A 21,493-nucleotide genomic window follows, 5' to 3' on the forward strand; every position below is an offset into this window, starting at 1 on the left:
TAAAGAAACAGATACAGAGTGTTTGCTGTAAGTCACACAGCCAGTAATTTGGGGGTGGGAGGGAGGACCTGGATTTGAATCTAAACAGCCTAACTCAGAGTGTTTTTTACTGAAGATCCCGGGACCACTAAAAATAAATGCATATGAAAACACATACTATAAGCCATTTTATGTGTTATTAATAACTATTATTTTATTGAAGATACTTTTCATAATAGGAATAGTCAAGAAAAGCAATTAGATAATACAAGAAAAATCATATATATTAAAAATATGGCATGGATTTTTCTTCTCATCTCCATTAGCACTTTCCTTATGTGTATCTCCTTGATGATTCCCTATTCCAGCTCCACCTCCAGAATTTATTGGATCATATTCTCCTGTGGTGAATAGAGTGCTCAGTCTCCATGATCTGTCTCTAAGACTCTTCAATTAGGACATCCAGTCTGTGACAGCATCTTTTACAGCCTGATGTGTACCTGTGATATGGAGGCCATTAGAGTTTAGGGAAAGATGAAGCTCTGAGGGCTGGGGCAGGCCATGAAGTTCTAATGGAGAATCTGGGTCTGGAGCTGCACATGAATGGACAAGCAGAATTTGGAAAGAGGGCAAAAAGGAATGACTTGTATTTTGCCTTTTTTGATGAGTCAGTGCAGATGTTAGTTAGCAATACTGTATTTTATGTTCCTGGAGATTATTTGAGCAACAACTTTATTAATCTTTTCAAATTGACCTGTTTACAGCAGATGATGAAAAAAGCCAGTTTCTATCATAGTATTTATGTTCCAGTGATTGTGTTTTCATTTGCGGGTGACTAGAGTTCTATAATTGTCGAATAGGACCTACATTAAAGAAAATAATTATTCAGACTTTTAAAAAATAAAATGAACTTAAATTTTAGAGTCCAGTTTTTTAAGTACAATAAGACTGTCCCATTAATTTGTTTAAAAATCTCTAATTGGTTGGCTGTAGCTATGTAAATATTTATGCTTTCCTTCAGTCAAGCTGTATTACTTCAATAATGAGAAATCTTTTAAAAAATTTCCTTCAACAATTAAAGTATGGTCAAGTTTTTATAGTCATATAAAGCTAGCCTAGACAGAAGGATATTTTATCACAACGTTACAAATTGGATTATTTTATTAATCTCTTCATTAGATTATCATAGAATTCTGTGGAGTTCAATTGGAAACTGTAGATTGTTAAATCAACAACTTTTAACACATAAAACCCTGATGATGGAATAGGAAAGATCAGAAAAATAGAAGGATTTTTTTAAATCCGGAAGGAGAAAAAAAAAAACACACACACAAAAAACAGGTGACTGAAGAATAAACCCGGAGCTGAAAACAGTCTACCTTCTGCTGCAGTATAACATATTTTAAAATTCACTATTTGACAAGACATATACACAAGTTAAACTGAGTTCTCCTCTGTTTTTTTTTTTTCTTTCTTGTTTCCTCCTAGGTGGACTCCCATTATTGTCCCAGTTGTTTAGAAAATATGCCGTCGGCTGAAGCCAAACTGAAAAAGAATAGGTAAGACCTGGATTTTTTTTTTTTTTTCCTGTTTTCCTTGACTGTTCTCTAAAATAGCTGGTTAGAAAGACACATGGGTCAGGCATGGTGGCTCACGCCTGTAATCCCAGCACTTTGGGAGGCCGAGGCAGGGATCACGAGGTCAGGAGGTCGATACCATCATGGCTAACACGGTGAAACCCCATCTCTGCTAAAAATACAAAAAATTAGCTAGGCATGGTGGCACGCGCCTGTGATCCCAACTACTTGGGAGGCTGAGGCAGGAGAATTGCTCGAACCTGGGAGGCAGACGTTGCAGTGAGCCAAGATCGTGCCACTGCACTCCAGCCTGGGCAACAGCAAGTCTTTGTCTCAAAAAAAAAAAAAAAAAAAAGACACATGAAATTAACTTTTTTAACCAGCTCTTTTTCATTTTTAAGCATCACCATTGCCAAAGATGAAATGCCCTTTGATTTTTGAAATAGATTTTCTACTTTAGAACAGTTTTATACTTCAGAATTATGGTGAAGACAGTACGGAGAGTTCCCATTTACCTCACATCCAGTCTCCCCTGTTGTTAACGTTTTACATTAGTGTGGTGTATTTGTTACAATTAATGAACCAATACACTACATTTTATTCAGATTTCCTTAGTTTTTCCCTAGTCTCCTTTTTTTCCAGGATTCTTCTCAGGATATCACATTATATTTATAGTTATGTCTCTCTAGGCTCCTCTTGGGTGTGATAGTTTCTTAAAATTTCCTTGGTTTTGGCGACCTCAAAAGTATTGAGGAGTACTGGTGAGGTATTTTATAAAGTGTCAATTCCATTAGGATTTGCATGATGTTTTTTTCTCATCAGACTAGGGGAATGTATTTTGGGGAGGAGAATCATAGAGGTAAAGTGCCATCTTTGATTACATCATATCAAGGGTAAATACTTATGACTTGTCACTATTGGTGTTAACCTTGATTATCTGGCTTGAGCTAGTGTTTGTCAGGTTTCTCCACTGTAAAGTTACTGCTTTTCCTTCTTTTTTTGTACTCTACTCTTTGGGAGGAAAATCACTGTCACAGCCCATACTTAAAGACTAGAGAATTATGCTCCCCTGTCCTTGGGGACTATCTGCATAAATTATTTGGATTTGGAATTCTTTTGCATGGAAGATCTGTCTCTTCTCCTCTTGTTTATTTATTTTTTAAATCACTTACTTATAGGACAGTGGGATCATGAATATTTATTTTATACTTTGGGTGGTAATCCAACACTACTTTATTTATTTTGCTCAAATTATTTCAGCTTTGGCCATTGGGAGCTCTTTCAGTTGACTCCTAGATCCCTTTGACATACCCCCATCATTAGGGGCAGGAGAGAGTTCTCTGTTCATTACTTTGATCATTTTCTTACCAGTACTACAAGACACTCCAGACTCATCTTGTGTGTATATTTTGTGTGTGTGTGTGTGTGTGTGTGTGTGTGTGTGTGTGTGTATTTTTTTTGAGACAGGGTCTTACCTTGGCGCCTAGGTTGAAGTGCAGTAGTGCAGTCTTGGCTCACTGCAACCTCAGCCTCCCAGGCTCAAGCAGTCCTTCCACCTCAGCCTCCTGAGTAGCTGAGACTACAGGCACATGCTACCACACCTGGATAATTTTTGTATTTTTTTGGAGAGACAGGCTTTTGCCATGTTGCCCAGGCTGGTCTTGAACTCCTGGCTCAAGCACTTCACCTGCCTTGGCCCAAAGTGCTGGGATTACAAGCTTGAGCCGCTGTGCCCAGCCTCATCTTGTATATTTTCTGTCTCAGTCTTACAGTTGTTTCTCCAAGGAGCCTTGGTTCACTTTATTGGAGAATAGTCTTAGAAACCAAGGTATGGCTGCTAGGCTTGTTCATTGCTACTGGATGGTGTTTAGTTTTTAGCTTGAAGTGAAAGTCCTTTTGCTGTTAGTCATACCCCCTATACCTTGATGGATGTGAACCACTATTATTTGTCTTTCCTGCCCTGAGAAGTAACCCCTGATAACCAGATACTGTTTTGTATGCTTTCCACAAATAAATTTTTATCATTTAATCCTCAAAGCTTCCTTGTGAGGTGAGTACTATTATTATCTTCTTTTGATAGTATCCAGATGGCAGACTATAACAAATAATGCAAGTTGTATTATAGAACAGAACTTCAAGGCAGGTACAGGACTGCAGGTGAAATCTTGATAATCTGTGCTGGTGGGAGAGTTAAAAGCAAGAAGACATAGGGACCTCCTAAAGGAGAAATGTTGGCTGAGCACTAGGAAAAGTAGCATTTAAGGAGAGAACAGAAAGCCCTGAAAATATGCTGCTTCTGAACCATTCCAGTTTGATAGCATTATTTGCTTTCTGTTTCAGCTCTCTGGCACAGCAGTCGGTTATTTTCCAAATCCAGTTTCACAGCTGCTTGTATTGTTGACTCTAAGTTTTCTATGGCACAATTGGTCTGTCCTCTCTAAAGGCATGAGCTGTGACATTTCTCTTTTCCTCAGAAATCTTTGTGATCAATATAAGCATAAAAAGAGTCTGGAATCGTAAACTCCATCTGTTAACAATGATTCTCTCCGTGGAGTAGGATTGGGTTGGGCTCCAATTCTTACTTTGGCGATAACTGCGTATTTTTTAAAACCAATGAACGTATAGTACTTTTGAACTGTTAAAGTTGGTAAGAGACCTGCAGAATGTTACTGTTTCTTCTTGAGAGACACTTGTCCTTATATTTGTTCTCTCTTGAATTCCTAACACCTGGAACAGTGTCTGGCACATAGTAGGTGCTTGATAAATATTTGTTGAAAGAATGGTTGTGTTTGTCATGTCACAGATGTGCCAACTGCTTTGACTGTCCTGGCTGCATGCACACCCTCTCTACCCGGGCCACGAGCATCTCCACACAGCTTCCAGATGACCCAGCCAAGACCACCATGAAGAAAGCCTATTACCTGGCATGTGGATTTTGTCGCTGGACGTCTAGAGATGTGGGCATGGCAGACAAATCTGTAGGTGAGTGAGGTGGACTTCACCATGAAATTTTGTGCAATTGACAGTGCTATAATTGCCGATAGATTATTATTTCTGTAACCTGTTGGGGCGATAGGAGCTAAATTCAGAATATTGTGTCATTAACTCTTCTGTGTTCCCATATTTTCACATTTGTAGACCTTAGTGTTTTATCTGAGATTGGATAATATTTAGTTTTCTTAGACTTGATAAAATAGCTTTTATAAATCTGGTACTTTCTTGGAATCAAAATATTAATGCTCTTCATGAAAAATAAACATTCATGTTAAGACATCATGGATAAAACTAAAAGATAAGGCCAGGCACGGTGACTCATGCCTGTAATCCCAGCACTTTTGGGAGGCTGAGGCAGGCAGATCACAAGGTCAGGAGATCGAGACCATCCTGGCTAACACAGTGAAACCCCATCTCTACTAAAACATACAAAAATTAGCCAGACGTGGTGGGGGGCACCTGTAGTCCCAGCTACTCTGGAGGCTGAGGCAGGAGAATGGTGTGAACCTGGGAGGCGGAGCTTGTGGTGAGCCGAGATGGGGCATCTGCACTCCAGCCTGGGTGACAGAGCAAGACTCTGTCTCAAAAAAAAAAAAACTAAAAGATAAAAATGACAAACTAAGAAAAGTAGTTAGGTCTTATATAACAGGCTAAAGATGAAATGAGGAACCCTTGTAAGTCAGTAAGAAGAAGACTTAGTAGAAAAACAGGCAAAGGATATGAGCAGCAATTCTCATAGTAGAAATAAAAATGGTCAATGAATATGCAAAAAGATATATTCAACTTCCCTAGTAATCATGTAAATGCAAATTAAAACTTCCTTCTATTTGGTACAACATGTTTAATCTGGTTGTATCAAGTGTTGGCTAGAACATAGGAGAATAGTTCTCTCATACACTATGGTAGTCTATCTTGGAGACCAATTTTAAAACATTTATTAAAATTTTTAATTGCTTATATCCTTCTGCCCAGTAATTCAATGTCCAAATGTCTGTCCTGGAGCATTCAAACGTGCTCAAAAACGTTTACACATATATATAAAATGTTTATTGGTGAAAGAGAAAAATTGCGTATGTTTGGATTTAAGACCACCTAAGGCATTATATACCTCCATCATTTGAGTGAGTGTTTGTTTTAGAACAGATTGCACTTAATTTTATCAGGAAACTTTATTTTTACAAATTCTGTATTTCATAGTTAACATCAGAGAGTGGAAACATTCTCTGTACAGTCAGTTCAAAATCTTGAGTTGCTTTTGATTTAAGTGATCCAGAGTTTAAAAAAAATTAATAAAATCTTGAGTTGCTATTTATGCTTTATATAAGTAGTAGCATCACTAACTCCCTATTTTCTTTTTCTGAGGTTTCATTGTTTAATTTTCTAAAAACATTTTAAACTTGTAAAAATTCTCATTTTGGGATTTTCATAAAAAGTACAGCTTATTGACTAATAAATGAGGAAGCTCATAACAAACTCATTATATGTCATTTGACATAACTAAAATGAAGCAGACTGGCTAAAACCTTTCTATAGATTCTTACACAATTTGGAAGTAAATATGGGTGAAGTTCTTTAGATTCAACTATGTTCTTAAAAAGTTAATCCTTGATTCTGTTGAATTTGCTCTTTGGTTTGGAATGCTTTGAGCTGTTGATGGTTTTTCTGACTTTGTACATTGAGTTGATAAAATACATACTCTTTTCAAAAACAGAAAGTTAAATAAGTATATCTTAGTTCCTTAAAAATGCTCATTGATGGGTAGCTATTTACCTGAAGTGTGACTGAAAATAGAAAGATTCTGTAACATCTTTTAAAATTGCCAGTAAGTATTTATGTGTATATGTTTTAATGTCAGTATAGGAGATAAGTTAAATAAAGAAAGTAAGTTAAATGTTAAAAAGCAACCTCAAATGGCATAATGTAGGCCTCAGTGAATTAAAGTATTGTTTTTTCATGTTTGTATTTTGTGTCTTTTTTTTTTTTTTTATTATACTTTAGGGTTTTAGGGTACATGTGCACAATGTGCAGGTTTGTTACATATGTATCCATGTGCCATGTTGATTTCCTGCACCCATTAACTCGTCATTTAGCATTAGATGTATCTCCTAATGCTGTCCCTCCCCCCTCCCCCCACCCCACAACAGTCCCCGGAGTGTGATGTTCCCCTTCCTGTGTCCATGAGTTCTCATTGTTCAATTCCCACCTATGAGTGAGAACATGCGGTGCTTGGTTTTTTGTCCTTGCGATAGTTTACTGAGAATGATGTTTTCCAGTTTCATCCATGTCCCTACAAAGGACACGAACTCATCATTTTTTATGGCTGCATAGTATTCCATGGTGTATATGTGCCACATTATCTTAATCCAGTCTATCATTGTTGGACATATGGGTTGGTTCCAACTCTTTGCTATTGTGAATAGTGCCGCAATAAACATACATGTGCATGTGTCTTTATAGCAGCATGATTTATAGTCCTTTGGGTATATACCCAGTAATGGGATGGCTGGGTCAAATGGTATCTCTAATTCGAGATCCCTGAGGAATCGCCACACTGACTTCCACAATGGTTGAACTAGTTTACAGTTCCACCAACAGTGTAAAAGTGTTCCTATTTCTCCACATCCTCTCCAGCACCTGTTGTTTCCTGATTTTTTAATGATGGCCATTCTAACTGGTGTGAGATGGTATCTCACTGTGGTTTTGATTTGCATTTCTCTGATGGCCAGTGATGATGAGCATTTCTTCATGTGTTTTTTGGCTGCATAAATGTCTTCTTTTGAGAAGTGTCTGTTCATGTCCTCTGCCCACTTTTTGATGGGGTTGTTTGTTTTTTTCTTGTAAACTTGTTTGAGTTCATTGTAGATTCTGGATATTAGCCCTTTGTCAGATGAGTAGGTTGCAAAAATTTTCTCCCATTCTGTAGGTTGCCTGTTCACTCTGATGGTAGTTTCTTTTGCTGTGCAGAAGCTCTTTAGTTTAATGAGATCCCATTTGTCGATTTTGGCTTTTGTTGCCATTGCTTTTGGTGTTTTAGACATGAAGTCCTTGCCCACGCCTATGTCCTGAATGGTATTGCCTAGGTTTTCTTGTAGGATTTTAATGGTTTTAGGTCTAACATATAAGTCTTTAATCCATCTGGAATTAATTTTTGTATAAGGTGTAAGGAAGGGATCCAGTTTCAGCTTTCTACATATGGCTAGCCAGTTTTCCAAGCACCATTTATTAAATAGGGAATCCTTTCCCCATTTCTTGTTTTTGTCAGGTTTGTCAAAGATCAGATAGTTGTAGATATGCGGCATCATTTCTGAGGGCTCTGTTCTGTTCCATTGATCTATGTCTCTGTTGTGGTACCAGTACCATGCTGTTTTGGTTACTGTAGCCTTGTAGTATAGTTTAAAGTCAGGTAGCGTGATGCCTCCAGCTTTGTTCTTTTGGCTTAGGATTGACTTGGTGACGCGGGCTCTTTTTTGGTTCCATATGAACTTTAAAGTAGTTTTTTCCAATTCTGTGAAGAAAGTCATTGGTAGCTTGATGGGGATGGCATTGAATCTATAAATTACCTTGGGCAGTATGGCCATTTTCACGATATTGATTCTTCCAACCCATAAGCATGGAATGTTTTTCCATTTGTTTGTATCCTCTTTTATTTCATTGAGCAGTGGTTTGTAGTTCTCCTTGAAGAGGTCCTTCACATCCCTTGTAAGTTGGATTCCTAGGTATTTTATTCTCTTTGAAGCAATTGTGAATGGGAGTTCACTCATGATTTGGCTCTCTGTTTGTCTGTTTATTTTGTGTCTTTTTATCAAGTAAAAGAAACAGCCCAGAAATCCATGTAGATTTCTCAGTTTGTTACTCTGTTAGTGAATGTTTTATGCTTTTTGGATTATGAGTCATGAAGATTGGAGAATTTGTATTTCAGAACTGTAAACTTACGCTGGCTTCTAGAACTCTATCTCCTCTATGGTATCTCTACAGTGATAATTGAATACCAGGAGCTCTTAAAGAGTACAGATAATTTCATTTCCTCCGTGATGTCATTGGTATCTCAGAAGCCCTGAAACCACTTAAGTTAGAACTGTTTGTTTATTTATAAGTACTTGTCTGTAATGTACAGAGAAAAACTTACAATGAGATTATTATGTCTCCCAAATTGCTATTTAGAATAAATTCCCAGTTCAAAAGAAGCAATTAGATAAAATATTCAGACGTTTAAAAATATTACAGCTGAGACATTTCTTTCACATAATTATTTTTCATGATTGCCTTAAGTGAGGCAACTTCTAAAATATTAATATTATACTAAAATGTTATTTCTGCCATTTCTTGCAAGAGGATACAATGTCACCTTCAGCAAGGTAATTGAGTTCTTTTTGTTTTGAAAAAAGTGATTTTATATGAAATATGTATATTCATGTACTTATCACCCAATTTAAGAAACAGCCAAAACATTTTAAGCCCTCCTCCTACTTTATCTATCTTCCTCTCTGCCCGCTAGAGATAATAATCACAATCCTGAATTCAGTGTTTATTAGCATATATGCATGTCTTTTACTGCTCCACATATGTATGCAGCCACAAACAAATAACATTTTTCAGTTTTAAGCAAATGGAAACATACTGTATATATCCTACTACAACTTTATCAACATTATGTTTCTGATACACAGTTGATTCCTGTATGACTTACCACTTATTCCATTTTCTCTTTTCTTATTCCATCTTCTCTTGATGAACATTTAGGTTGTTTTCATTTTCTTCGCTTTTGAAAAAACATAGCTGCTGGAAGCAATCTTGTATGTGTTTCCTAAGGCACAAGTGTAAGGACTTTTCTATATAACTAGAAGTAAAATTGCCAGTCATAAGTTGTGTACATCCTTAGCACTCCAAAATGATTTAGCAGTCTTTGCTCCTAGTAGTAATATGTAAGAGTAAACTACCTGTAGCTCCAGTTCCTTGTCAGCTCTTAGGACTTTTGGACTCTAAAATTTTTCCAGACTGATGGTTGTGAAATGGTATCTCATTATACTTTTATTTTTCCCTTTATTTGGTTAGCTTTACCAAGATATAATTTGTATATAATAAAGCTTACCAATTTTAAGTGTAGAATTCTGTGATGTTTGACAAGTGTGTAATCACATAGCCACCACCATAATCATGATATACAACATTTCTATCCCCCTAGAGAATCCTCATGCCCCATTGCAATCAGTTTATTCCCCCAACCTCCTGGCCCGTGACTAGACTGATAGGCTTTCTGTGACTAGAATTTTGCCTTTTCTGGAAGTGTGTATAGTTGGAGTCTTACATTACAGTCTTTCCTGTCTTCTTTTATTTAGCATAATGCTATTGAGGTTCATCTGTGTTTCTTCTTTATATTATTTCTTCTTAGTGTTGAGTAGTATTCTGTTGTATGGACATGTTTGTTTATTCATTCTCCACTTGATGAACATTTGGATTGTTGTTGGGTTTTGGCTTATATGAATAAAGGTGCTATGAACATTTGCCTATAAGTCTTTGTGTGAATATATGTTTTCATTTTTCTTAAGTGCCAAGGAGTGAAATTATTAGGTCATAGGATAAGTGTATGTTTAATTTGTCTAGAAGCTGCCAAACTATTTATTTTTTTATTTTTTAAAGTAGAGATGGGGTTTCTCCATGTTACCCAGGCTGGTCTCCAACTCCTGGACTCTAGCAATTCTCCTGCCTCAGCCTCCCAAAGTGCTGGGATTAAAAGCATGAGCCACTGCACCTGGCCAATGCCAAACTGTTTTCCAAAGTGACTGAACAATTTTGGATCCTCACCAGCAAATTAAGAGAGTTCCAATCCCTTGACAACTCTTGCCATATCGTCAGTCTTCCCCATTTTAGCCATTCTAGCACATGTACAGCAGTACTTCACTGTGGTTTTAATTTGCATTTTCTCGTGTTTGTTTACCAGCCATACATCTTTGGTGAACTGTCTGTACAAATCTTTTCCCTACTTTTTAACTGGGCTTTGTTGTTGGTTTGTTTTGATTTGGTCTTTTAAACTGAGTTGTAAGAGTTCTATACTCTGGATACAAGTCCATTGTTGAATATATGTTTTGCAAATATTTACTCCCAGTCTATGCCTTGCCTTTTCCTTTTCTCAGCAGTGTTGAAGAACTCAAGTTTCTAATTTCAGTGAAGTCTAACTTACCAATATTTTTATTTTGTAGTTTGTGCTTTTTGTGTCCTATTAAAAAAACTTTAGCCTAACCCAGTGTCACTAAGATCTACCCATGTTTTCTTCTAGAAGTGGTGTAGTTTTAACACTTACATTTAAGTCTTGCTCTTTTCAAGGTAAATTTTGTAAATGTGAAGTAAGGGTCCTTTTGGTTTTTGATTTTTGAGGTTTTTGTTTTGTTTTTGATATGTGAATATTCCATTGTTGCAGCACCATTTGTTAAAAGTATTCATTATAGTTTTACTTTCAGTACTTTCAGTTTTCTTGAATAATCCTTTCCTTTGTGATTTATGCTATGTGCTTCTTATGTAAGAAATTCTTCTCTAAGCCAAGGTCATAGAACTTAGAAAATGCACAGTGTTACAGATAAGAGCAAAGTCTCCGGAATCAGACTGAGTTTGAATCCTGGCTTTACCACTTACTCTCCGTGTGACTTTGAGCAAGTTATTTAACATCTCTGAGCCTCAGTTTCGTCATATATATGAAATGAGACTAATAAGAGTCCTTTCCTCAGAGGGTTGTTATGAGAATAAAAGGAAATGTAATACATTTCAAGTGCCCGGCACAGTGACTGTGCATTGGTGATTGTTATCACCATCATTAGATGTTTTCTTAAAATTTTGTTCTGACCATTATAGTCTATAGTTATATAGACCAGAATGGTCTATATAACTTATGTTTTAAGTTTCTTTTTATGGCCTACAGGAGACTTGTTTTATGAAAATAAAATTATCACATTATGAAAGTCTTGTTTAATATTCTTTTATTTTGTAGCTAGTGGCGGTTGGCAGGAACCTGAAAATCCTCACACACAACGGGTAAGTAAAGGGTCATCAGAGAGAGAGGATGAAATTGGAAAAAATTGAGTAAAAGACTGAAGATCTTGCATTTTATCAGTGGATATGACCTGTGTTTATAAGTCCATAATAGGTCTTTTTGTATCTATTGCACATAGACAGTGCTCCTCATTGTAAGACATTGAAATACACTGTCACTTTTTTCCAGATGACTTAAGATAATGGAGAATCCTAGGTGTAGCTTTAGTTCTGTATTTGAATTGTGCATCAGAAAAAGGAACCAAGTTTTTGTTTTTTCTTCATACACCCACCAGTGAGTTAAGGTTCCATTTGTTCTCAAATACTCTTAGAAATATCATAAACAGCCGGGTGTGGTGGCTCATGCCTGTAATCCCAATACTTTGGAAGGCTGAGGCAGGAGGATTGCTTGAGCCCAGGAGTTCAAGACCAGCCTGGGCAATATAGTGAAACCCCTTCTCTACAAAAAAATTAAAAATCTAGCTGAGTGTGGTGGTGCATGCCTATAGTCCCAGCAACTCAGGAGGCTGAGGTGGGAAGATTGCTTGAGCCTAGGTTTTCGAGTCTGCATTGAGCTATGATCATACTACCACGCTCCATCCCAGGCAGTAGAGCAAGGCTGTGTCTCAAAAAAAGAAAAAGAATGCGGTAGAGACAAACGCAGTGTCTCATGCCTGTAATCCCCATTACTCAGGAAGCTAAGGCAGGAGGATTGCTTGAGGCCAGGAATAAGTATTTGTTTTTATACACATCAAAGCTATACATCTACACACAAGTATTTTAAAATATATGCAAAATATAATATATTTGTTTCTCTGAGTAAGAAAGATATCTAAACCAGTAATAGTTGATACCTCTAATGAGTAGAAAAGTCAACTTGAGCATAAGGGATAAAAGAGAAGTTTTGCTTTTTATTCTTTTCGTTTGTATAGTGTTTGAACTTTTTTTTTTGAGACAGGATCTCACTCTGTCACCCAGGCTGGCATGCAGTTCCATGATGACAGCTCACTGCAGCCTCAACCTCCCAGACTCAAGCAATCCTCCCACCTCAGCCTTTTTAAAAAAAAAAAATAATAAATAGGTTTTTGGGGAACACGTGGTGTTTGCTTACATGGATGAATTATTCAGTGGTGATTTCTGAGATTTTGGTGTACCTATCACCTGAGCAGTGTACCCTGTACCTAATGTGTAGTATTTTATCCTCACCCCTTTCCCAACTTTCCCGAGTCCCCAAAGTCCATTGTATCATTCTTATGCCTTTGCATCCTCATAGCTTAGCTCCCTCTTATGAGTGAGAATGTATGATGTTTGGTTTTCCATTCCTGAGTTACTTCACTTAGAATAATGGTCTCCAACTCCATCCAGGTTGCTGCAAATGCCATTATTTCACTACTTTTCATGGCTAAGTAGTATTTCATGGTGTATACATACCATCTATTCTTTATCCACTCTTTGATTGATGGGCATTTGGACCGGTTTCCTATTTTTGCAGTTGTGAATTGTGCTGCTATAAACGTGCGGGCAAGTGTCTTTTTCATGTAATGACTTCTTTTCCTCTGAGTAGATACCCAGTAGTAGGATTATTGGATCAAATGGTAGATCTACTTTTAGTTCTTTAAGGAATCTCCATGCTGTTTTCCATAGTGGTGTACTAGTTTACATTCTCACCAACAGTGTAAAAGTGTCCCCTTTTCACCAGATCCGTGCCAGCATCTATTACTTTTTTTATTTTTTAATTAAGGCCATTCTTGCAGGAGTGGTTTAGATCTTCATTTCCTTGATCATCAGTGATGTTGACCATTTTTTTTTTATGTGTTTGTTGGCTATTTGTATATTTATCTTTGAGAAATGTCTATTCATGTCCTCTGCCTACTTTTTGATGGGATTATTTGTTTTTTTCTTGCTGATTTGTTTGAGTGTCTTGTAGACTTGGGATATTAGTCCTTCATTGGATGCATAGTTTGCAAAGATTTTCTCCCACTCTATGGGTTGTCTTTTTTACTCTGCTGATTATTTCATTTGCTGTGCAGAAGCTTTTTAGTTTAAGTTCCATTTATTTTTGTTTTTGTTGCATTTGCTTTTGGGTTCTTGGTAATGAAGTCTTTGCCTAAGCCAATGTCTAGAAGGATTTTTCTCATGTTATCTTCTAGAGTTTTTATGGTTTCGGGTCTTAGATTTAAGTCTTTGATACATTTTGAGTTGATTTTTGTATAAGATGAGAGATGAGGATCCAGTTTTATTCTTCTACATTTAGCTTGCCAATTATCCCAGCACCATTTGTTGAATAGGATGTCCTTTCCCCAGCTTATGTTTTTGTTTGCTTTGTCAAAGATCAATTGGCTATAAGTATTTGGTTTATTTCTGGGTTCTCTATTCTGTTTCATTGATCTGTGTGCCTATTTTTATACCAGTACCATGCTGCGTTGGTGACTATAGTCTTATATATATTTTGAAGTCGAGTAATGTGATGCCTCCAGAGTTGTTCTTTTTGCTTAGTCTTGCTTTGGTTATGTAGGCTCTTTTTTGGTTCCATGTGAATTTTAGGATTGTTTTTACTAGTTCTTTGAAGAATGATGATGGTATTTTGGTGGGAATTGCGTTGAATTTGCAGATTGCTTTGGCAGTATGGTCATTTTCACAGTATTTATTCTACCCATCAATGAGCATGGGATATGCTTCCATTTGTTTGTGTTATCTGTGATTTCTTTCAACAGTGTTTTGGAGTTTTTCTTGTAGAGGTCTTTCACCTCCTTGGCTAGGTATATTCCTAAGCGTTTTGTTTTTGTTTTTTGGGTGGGGTTTTTGCGGCTATTGTAAACCGGGTTGAGTTCTTGATTTGATTCTCAGCTTGGTCACTGTTGGTGTATAGCAGTGCTACTGATTTCTGTACATTGATTTCATAACCTGAAACTTTACTGAATTCAAAACTTTTTTTTTTTTTTTGAGATGAAGTCTCGCTCTGTCAGCCAGACTGGAGTGCAATGGTGCAAACTCGGCTCACTGCAACTTCTGCCTCTCAAGTTCCAGTGATTCTCCTACCTCAGCCTCCCAAGTACCTGGGATTACAGGCGCCCGCTACCACACATATTTTTAGTGCAGACGGGGTTTTACCATGTTGGCCAGGCTGGTCTCGAACTCCTGACCTCAAGTGATCTGCCCACCTTGGCCTCCCAAAGTGTTGGTGTTACAGGCATGAGCCACTGCGCCCAACCTTTTATTGAATTCATTGATCAGATCTAGGAGCTTTTTGGATAAGTCTCTAGGGTTTTCTAGGCATATGATCATATCATCGGCAAACAGCAACAGTTTGACTTCCTCTTTACTGATTTGGATGTGCTTTGTTTCTTTCCTTGTCTGATTGCTCTGGCTAGGACTTCCAGTACTGTGTTGAACAGAAGTGGTAAAAGTAGGCATCCTCGTCTTGTTCCAGTTCTCAGCGGGAATGTTTTCAACTTTTCCCTGTTCAGTATAATGTTGGCTCTGTGTTTGTCATAGATGGCTTTTATTTAAGGTATGTTCCTTCTATGCTGATTTTGCTGAGGGTTTTGCTCATAAAGGATGCTGGATTTTGTCAAATGCTTTTTCTCTGTCTATTGAGATGATCCTGCGATTTTTGTTTTTAATTCTGTTTATGTGGTGTATTACATTTATTGACTTGGGTATGTTAAACCATCCCTGCATCCCTGGTATTAAACCCACTTGATCATAGTGTATTATCTTTATGATATGCTGTTGGATCCAGTTAACTAATATTTTGTTAAGGATTTTTGCATCCATGTTCATCAGGGATATCTGTCTGTAGTTTTCTTGTTTTGTTGTATCCCTTCCTGGTTTTGGTATAAGGACGATGCTAGATTCATAGAATGATTTAGGGAGGATTCCCTCTTTATTTTTTGGAATAGTTTCAGTAGGATTGGTACAAATTATTCTTTCAATGTCTGATAGAATTCAGCTGTGAATCCGTCTGGTCCTAGACTTTTCTTTGTTGACAATTTTTTTTAATTACCATTTCAATCTCACTGCTTGTTACTGGTCTGTTCAGAGTTCCTGTTTCTTCCTGGTTTAATCTAGGAGGGTTGTATATTTCCAGGAATTTATCCATCTCCTCTAGGTTTTCCAGTTTGTGTACATAAAGGTGTTCATAGTAGCCCTGAATGGTCTTTTCTGTTTCTGTGGTATGAGTTGTAATATCTCCCACTTCATTTCTAATTGAGCTTATTTGGATCTTCACTCATCTTTTCTTGGTTAATCTCACTAACATTCTATCAGTTTGGTTTATCTTTTCAAAGAGCCAGCTTTTCGTTTCATTTATGTTTTGTATTGTTTCTTTTGTTTCAGTTTCATTTAGTTCTGCTCTCATCTTTGTTATTTCTTTTCTTCTGCTAGGTTTGGGTTTGGTTTGTTCTTGTTTCTCTGGTTCCTTAAGGTATGACCCTAGATTGTCTGCTGTGCTCTTTTAGACTTTTTGATGCAGGTATTTAATGCTATGAACTTTCCTCTTAGCACTGCTTTTGCTGTATCTCAGAGCTTTTGATAGGTTGTGTCTCACTATTATCATGCAGATCAGAGAGTTTTTAAATTTCCATCCTGATTTCATTGTTGATCCAGTGATCATTCAGAAGGAGATGATTTAATTTCCATGCAATTTGCATCATTTCGAGAGTTCCTTTTGGAGGTGATTTTCCATTTTATTCCACTGCTGTCTGAGAGAGTACTTCATATAATTTCAGTTTTCTTAAATGTATTGAGACGTGTTTTGTGGCCTATCGTATGTTCTATCTTAGAGAATATTCTGTGTGCTAGCATGAATAGAATGTATCTTCTGCAGTTGTTGGGTAGAATGATCTGTAAATATCTGTTAAGTCCATTTGTTCTAGGGTATAATGTAAGTCCATTGTTTCTTTGTTGACCATCTATCTTGATGACCTGTCTAGTGCTGTCGGTGGAGTGTTGAAGTCCCCCACTACTATTGTGTTGCTTTCTATCTCATTTCTTAGGTGTAGTAGTAATTGTTTTATAAATTTTGGAGCTCCAGTGTTAGGTGCATATATATTTAGATTGTGATATTTCCTGTTGGACTAGTCCTTTTATCATTATATAATGTCCCACTTTGTCTTTTTTAACTGTTGTTGCTTTAAAGTCTGTTTTGTCTGATATAAGAATAGCTACTCCTGCTCACTTTTGGTGTCCATTTGCATGGAATATCTTTTTTTACCCCTTTACCTCAAGTTTATGTGAGTCCTTAGGTGTTAGATGAGTCTCTTGAAGACAGCAGATACTTGGTTGGTAAATTGTTATCCATTCTGTAATTCTGTATTTTTTAAGTGGAGCATTTAGCCCATTTACATTTAACATTAGTATTGAGATGTGAGGTACTATTCTATTCATTGTGCCAGTTGTTGCCTGAATACTTAAATTTTTTTTCATTGTGTTATTGTTTTATAGGCCCTGTGAGACTTATGCTTTAAGGAGGTTATATTTTGGTGTGTTTCAAGGTTTTGTTTCAAGATTTAGAACTCCTTTTAGCACCTCTTGTAGTGCTGGCTTGGTACTGGCAAATTCTGTCAGCATTTGTGTGTCTGAAGAAGACTTTATCTTTCATTCATTTATGAAGCTTAATTTCACTGGATACAGAATTCTTGGTTGATAATTGTTTTGTTTAAGGAGGCTAAAGACAGGACCCCAGTCCCTTCTAGCTTGTAGGGTTTTGCTAAGAAATCTGCTGTTAACCTGATAGGTTTTCATTTATAGGTTATCTGATGTTTTTGCCTCATAACTCTTAAGATTCTTTCCTTTGTCTTGACTTTAGATAACCTGATGACTGTGTGCCTAGGTGATGATCTTTTTGTGGTGAATTTCTCAGGTGTTCTTTGAGCTTCTTGTATTTGGATGTCTAGATCTCTAGCAAGGCCAGGGAAGTTTTCTTCTATTCTTTCCTCAAGTAAGTTTTCCAAACCTTTAGATTTCTCTTCTTCCTTGGGAACACCAATTCTTTGGTTTGGTAGCTTAATATAATCCCAGACTTCTTAGAGGCTTTATTTTTTATTATTATTGTTATTATTCTTTTTTCTTTGTATTTGTCAGATTGGGTTAATTCAAAAGCCTTGTCTAAGTGTGTCTGTCATTTCTAAAATTGTGATTGTTTATTATTTATACTGTCTTTCTCTGGAGATTTTTTTCATCCATAACCTGTATTTTTTTTTTAATTCCCTTAAGTTGGTTTTCACCTTTCTGTGGTGCCTCTTTGAGTAGCTTTTTGAGTAGCTTAATAGTTGGCCTTCTAAATTCTTTTTCTGACAATTCAGAGATTTCTTCTTGGTTTGGATCCATTGCTGGTGAACTAGTGTAAAATTTTTGGGGTGGTAAAGAACCTTGTTTTGTCATATTACCAGAATTGTTTTTCTGGTTCCTTCTCATTTGGGTAGACTATGTCAGAGGAAAGATCTGGGGCTTGAGGGCTAGTGTTCAGATTATTTTGTCCCACGACACGGTTCCTTGATGTGGTGCTCTCCGCCTGTGGCTTCCTGCGAGCTGGACTGCAATCGTTGTTATTGCTGCTCTGGGTCTAGCCACCCAGCAGAGCTACCAGTCTCCGAGCTGGTACTGGGGAGTGTCTGCAAAGAGTCCAGTGATGCAATCCGTCTTCGTGTCTCTCAGTCGTGGATACCAGCACCTGCTCTGGTGGAGATAGCAGGGGAGTGAAGTGGACTCTGTGAGGGTCCTTGGTTGTAGTTTGGTTTCGTATGCTAGTTTTCTTTAATGCTGGTTGTGCTAGCAGTGAATTGTCACGTGGACAGACTCAGTATCTCTGATTAGCCAGGATGTTACAGGTGGTGGAATTAGCTGTTGTTTTCTCCTTTTGAGGGCAGGGTTGTTCTTTTATGAGTTGCTGTAATGGCTTGAGTTGGTTGGCCTCCAGCCAGGAGGTGGCGCTTTCAAGAAAGCATCAGCTGCAGTAGTGTGGTGGGGATACAAGCTTGCCCTAAGGTTGCCTGGATAAGTATTTGGGTTTCTCAGGTGGTTGGTGGGGCCATAAAGCTCCCAAGAGTTTACAGTCTTTTGTCTTGGGCTACCAGGGCAGGTAGAGAAAGACCATCAGGTGGGGGCATATCTGAGCTCAGACTCCCTTGGGCAGGGTTTGCTGCAGCTGCTGTGGAGGATAGTTTTGTGGTTCTCAGGCCAATGGAGTTATGTTCCCAGGGGGATTATGGCTGCCTCTGCTGTGTCATACAGGTGGCCAGGGAAGTAGGGGAAAGCCAGCAGTGACAGGCCTCACCCAGCTGCGATGCAGCCAGCAAGGCCAGTCTCACTCCCACCATGCCCACCAGCAGCATGGGGTTTGCAGGGCCAAGATCTTGCCCCAGGCTACAAGCCTACCTGCTGAGAAAGCAAGCCAGCCTTTTGGACCCCGCCCCTTCCCAACTGCTGTGGCTTATGTGCTCGTATCTGTACTTCCCCTTCGCGCCTTCCCCATCTTGATTCTACCCAGGAAAATTTGCTCTCCATCAAAATTATTACAAAGTTCACCTGGAAGTTTCTGTCTCCAAGTGGTCCTTTGTCAGTTCCACTGGCAGCACTCCCCAGGGACCCCTGTGAGACTAAAGTCAGAAATGACTTCCCTGGGCTTCCCTGGGAACTGGGAGTGCCTACAGGGCTCTTCCTGCTGTTGCTTCTTCTATTTTTATATTTCACTCGGCTCTCTAAATTTTGTTTCAGCACTAGGTAAAGTTAAATTTTTCTCCCATGATCTGGATTTTAGGTTCTCCAGTGAGGATGTGTGTTTGAGGGTAGATTTTCCCCCTCTCACACTTTGGGCACTCACAGTTTTTCTGCTGTCTCATGGATTTTGCAGCAGCAAGCCACTTCTTTCAAAGGGTCTGTGAATTCTTTCAGTTTTCCTAGTATGTTCCTGCCGTAGTTCTTGGAGTAAAAATTCACAATGTGAGTCTCCACATGTTGTTCTGTCTGTCTGAGGGGAAGCTGCAAGTTAGTCCTGCCTCCTGTCCACCATTTTTTTTTTTTGCCACCTCATCCTCTTGAGTAGCTGGGACTATAGACATACACCACCATGCCCAGCTAATTTTTGCATTTTTTTATAGAGACAAGGTCTCACTCTATTGTCCAGGCTGGTTTTGAACTCCTGGCCCCCAGTGATCTACCCACCTCAGCCTCCCAAAGTGCTGGAATTGTAGGCGTGAGCCACCATACCCAGCCTGGCTTGAACTTTTTATGATTAATATATATTGCTTTTATAATTAAAATATATTTTAAAAATTAAAAAGTGTGATGGAGTTGGGGAATAAAATACAGTATAAAATGCCATGTTCTTAGAAATAAATGGTCCTGTGCAGAAAAAAAATAAGAGCAGTTGTGAGGGGAAATAAGTAATGAAGTTAGAGAGCAAGAAATTTCCAAGCCTTTTCGTTGCCCATTTCTTCCCATCCTTGAACTTCAGTTTTCCATTTCACTTTGGAAAACAGATCACATAACAAAGAAAAATTCTCTTTAAAGAAAAAGGGCAAACTTGCCCATCTTAATAATTTGTCTTCTCTGTTCATTATGTGTGTAGTCAGTGTAGTTGATTAATTTGGTATGTTTTCTGTTAGCTTTTTTGTGTACTGAGTCTGTGATTTTCTTACAGATGAACAAATTGATTGAATATTACCAGCAGCTTGCTCAGAAAGAGAAGGTTGAGCGAGATCGCAAGAAACTGGCACGACGTAGAAACTATATGCCTCTGGCTTTTTCGGTGAGAATTTGGTACTAAAATGATTTGCAAGACCTGTAGGGCCTAAGAACAGTGATCATTTCAGAAAATGGCCATTATCCTAGATTCCTGAATGGTGGATAGAAGAGAGAGGGATTCTTCAAATTATAGACATTTAAGTCCAATAGTTAGGCTTTTGCTATATCATTAGTTCTGTTTGAGTTATTTGTGTTTTAAGGACATTTGTGTTTCTTTCTCCATCACTCCCCTTTACCTTCTGATTATTTCCCGAGAAAGGCTGTTAATTTTGTAGGCACTGCAGAGCTCTACGTACAGCTTTTGTGTATTACAGAAAGTCTGAGAAGAAGGATGTGGGCAAATGGTAGATTTCAGCCATATTACCCCTGTAGCCCACCTTTGACATCCTGGCAGTAGCGGTTTCTCAGCTTTAGTTGTAATAATTTTTTTAACATCCTTCCCTGTTTCTCCAAGATGAAAAACACTGACTTTTTACATAGTGCACTTGTGTGGTTAAATAGTAATATATGGAAGTAGAATTTTTGATAAGAATTATTTATGAGAGTCATTCTCTACCAGTTTATGTACTGCTAGTAAGAAGAAAGAAATTAGGATTTGGAATTTTTGTTATTTTCCCCGAGTTTTATTTGCTCTCATAGTACAGTTTGTTTTCTGTGTGCTTGCTTGGGGCCCAGCAGATTGACATTCAATAAATAACATTTATTGAATGGCAATGATGTGTCAAGCTCTGTGCTAAATAAACACTTTACATGTATTACTTTATTTAATCCTCACAAAAATCCTGTAGAGTATCATATCCACATTTTACACTTGAGGAAATGAGACCTAGTTAAGCAACTTGTCATACTGCATCCACATGAAAATTAGTTAAGTCATTGAAAGCCTAAGGGTTGGTAAAGTCCATATAAAAATATCTAGATTAAGCTGGGTGCAGTGGCTCATGCCTGTAATCCCAGCACTTTGGGAGGCTGAGGTGGGAGGATCACTTGAGGTCAGGATTTCAAGACCAGTCTGGCCAACATGGTGAAACCGTCTCTACTAAAAATACAAAAAATTAGCTGGGCATGGTGGCTCACGCCTGTAATCTCAGCTACTTGGGAGGCTGAGGCATGAGAATCACTTGAATCCAGGAGGCGGAGGTTGCAGTGAGTCCAGATAGCGCCACTGCACTCCAGCC

The 21,493-nt window shown here is 37.9% G+C and overlaps 1 protein-coding gene across 2 annotated transcripts in view; it reads left to right on the top strand.

The window, feature by feature from the left end:
- Window positions 1–21,493, top strand: part of DCTN4 (dynactin subunit 4) — a 48,361-nt gene that overhangs the window by 3,527 nt on the left and 23,341 nt on the right. For both annotated transcript variants that reach the window (XM_055285607.2, XM_055285606.2), the window contains exons 2-5: window positions 1,468–1,538; window positions 4,360–4,538; window positions 11,530–11,573; window positions 20,212–20,319. In XM_055285607.2, the coding sequence (XP_055141582.1) occupies window positions 1,468–1,538; window positions 4,360–4,538; window positions 11,530–11,573; window positions 20,212–20,319 (402 nt within the window). The remainder of the gene's footprint in view (window positions 1–1,467; window positions 1,539–4,359; window positions 4,539–11,529; window positions 11,574–20,211; window positions 20,320–21,493) is intronic.

The sequence above is a fragment of the Symphalangus syndactylus genome, chromosome 7 (assembly GCF_028878055.3).
Source record: "Symphalangus syndactylus isolate Jambi chromosome 7, NHGRI_mSymSyn1-v2.1_pri, whole genome shotgun sequence".
Taxonomy (NCBI): Eukaryota; Metazoa; Chordata; class Mammalia; order Primates; family Hylobatidae; genus Symphalangus; species Symphalangus syndactylus.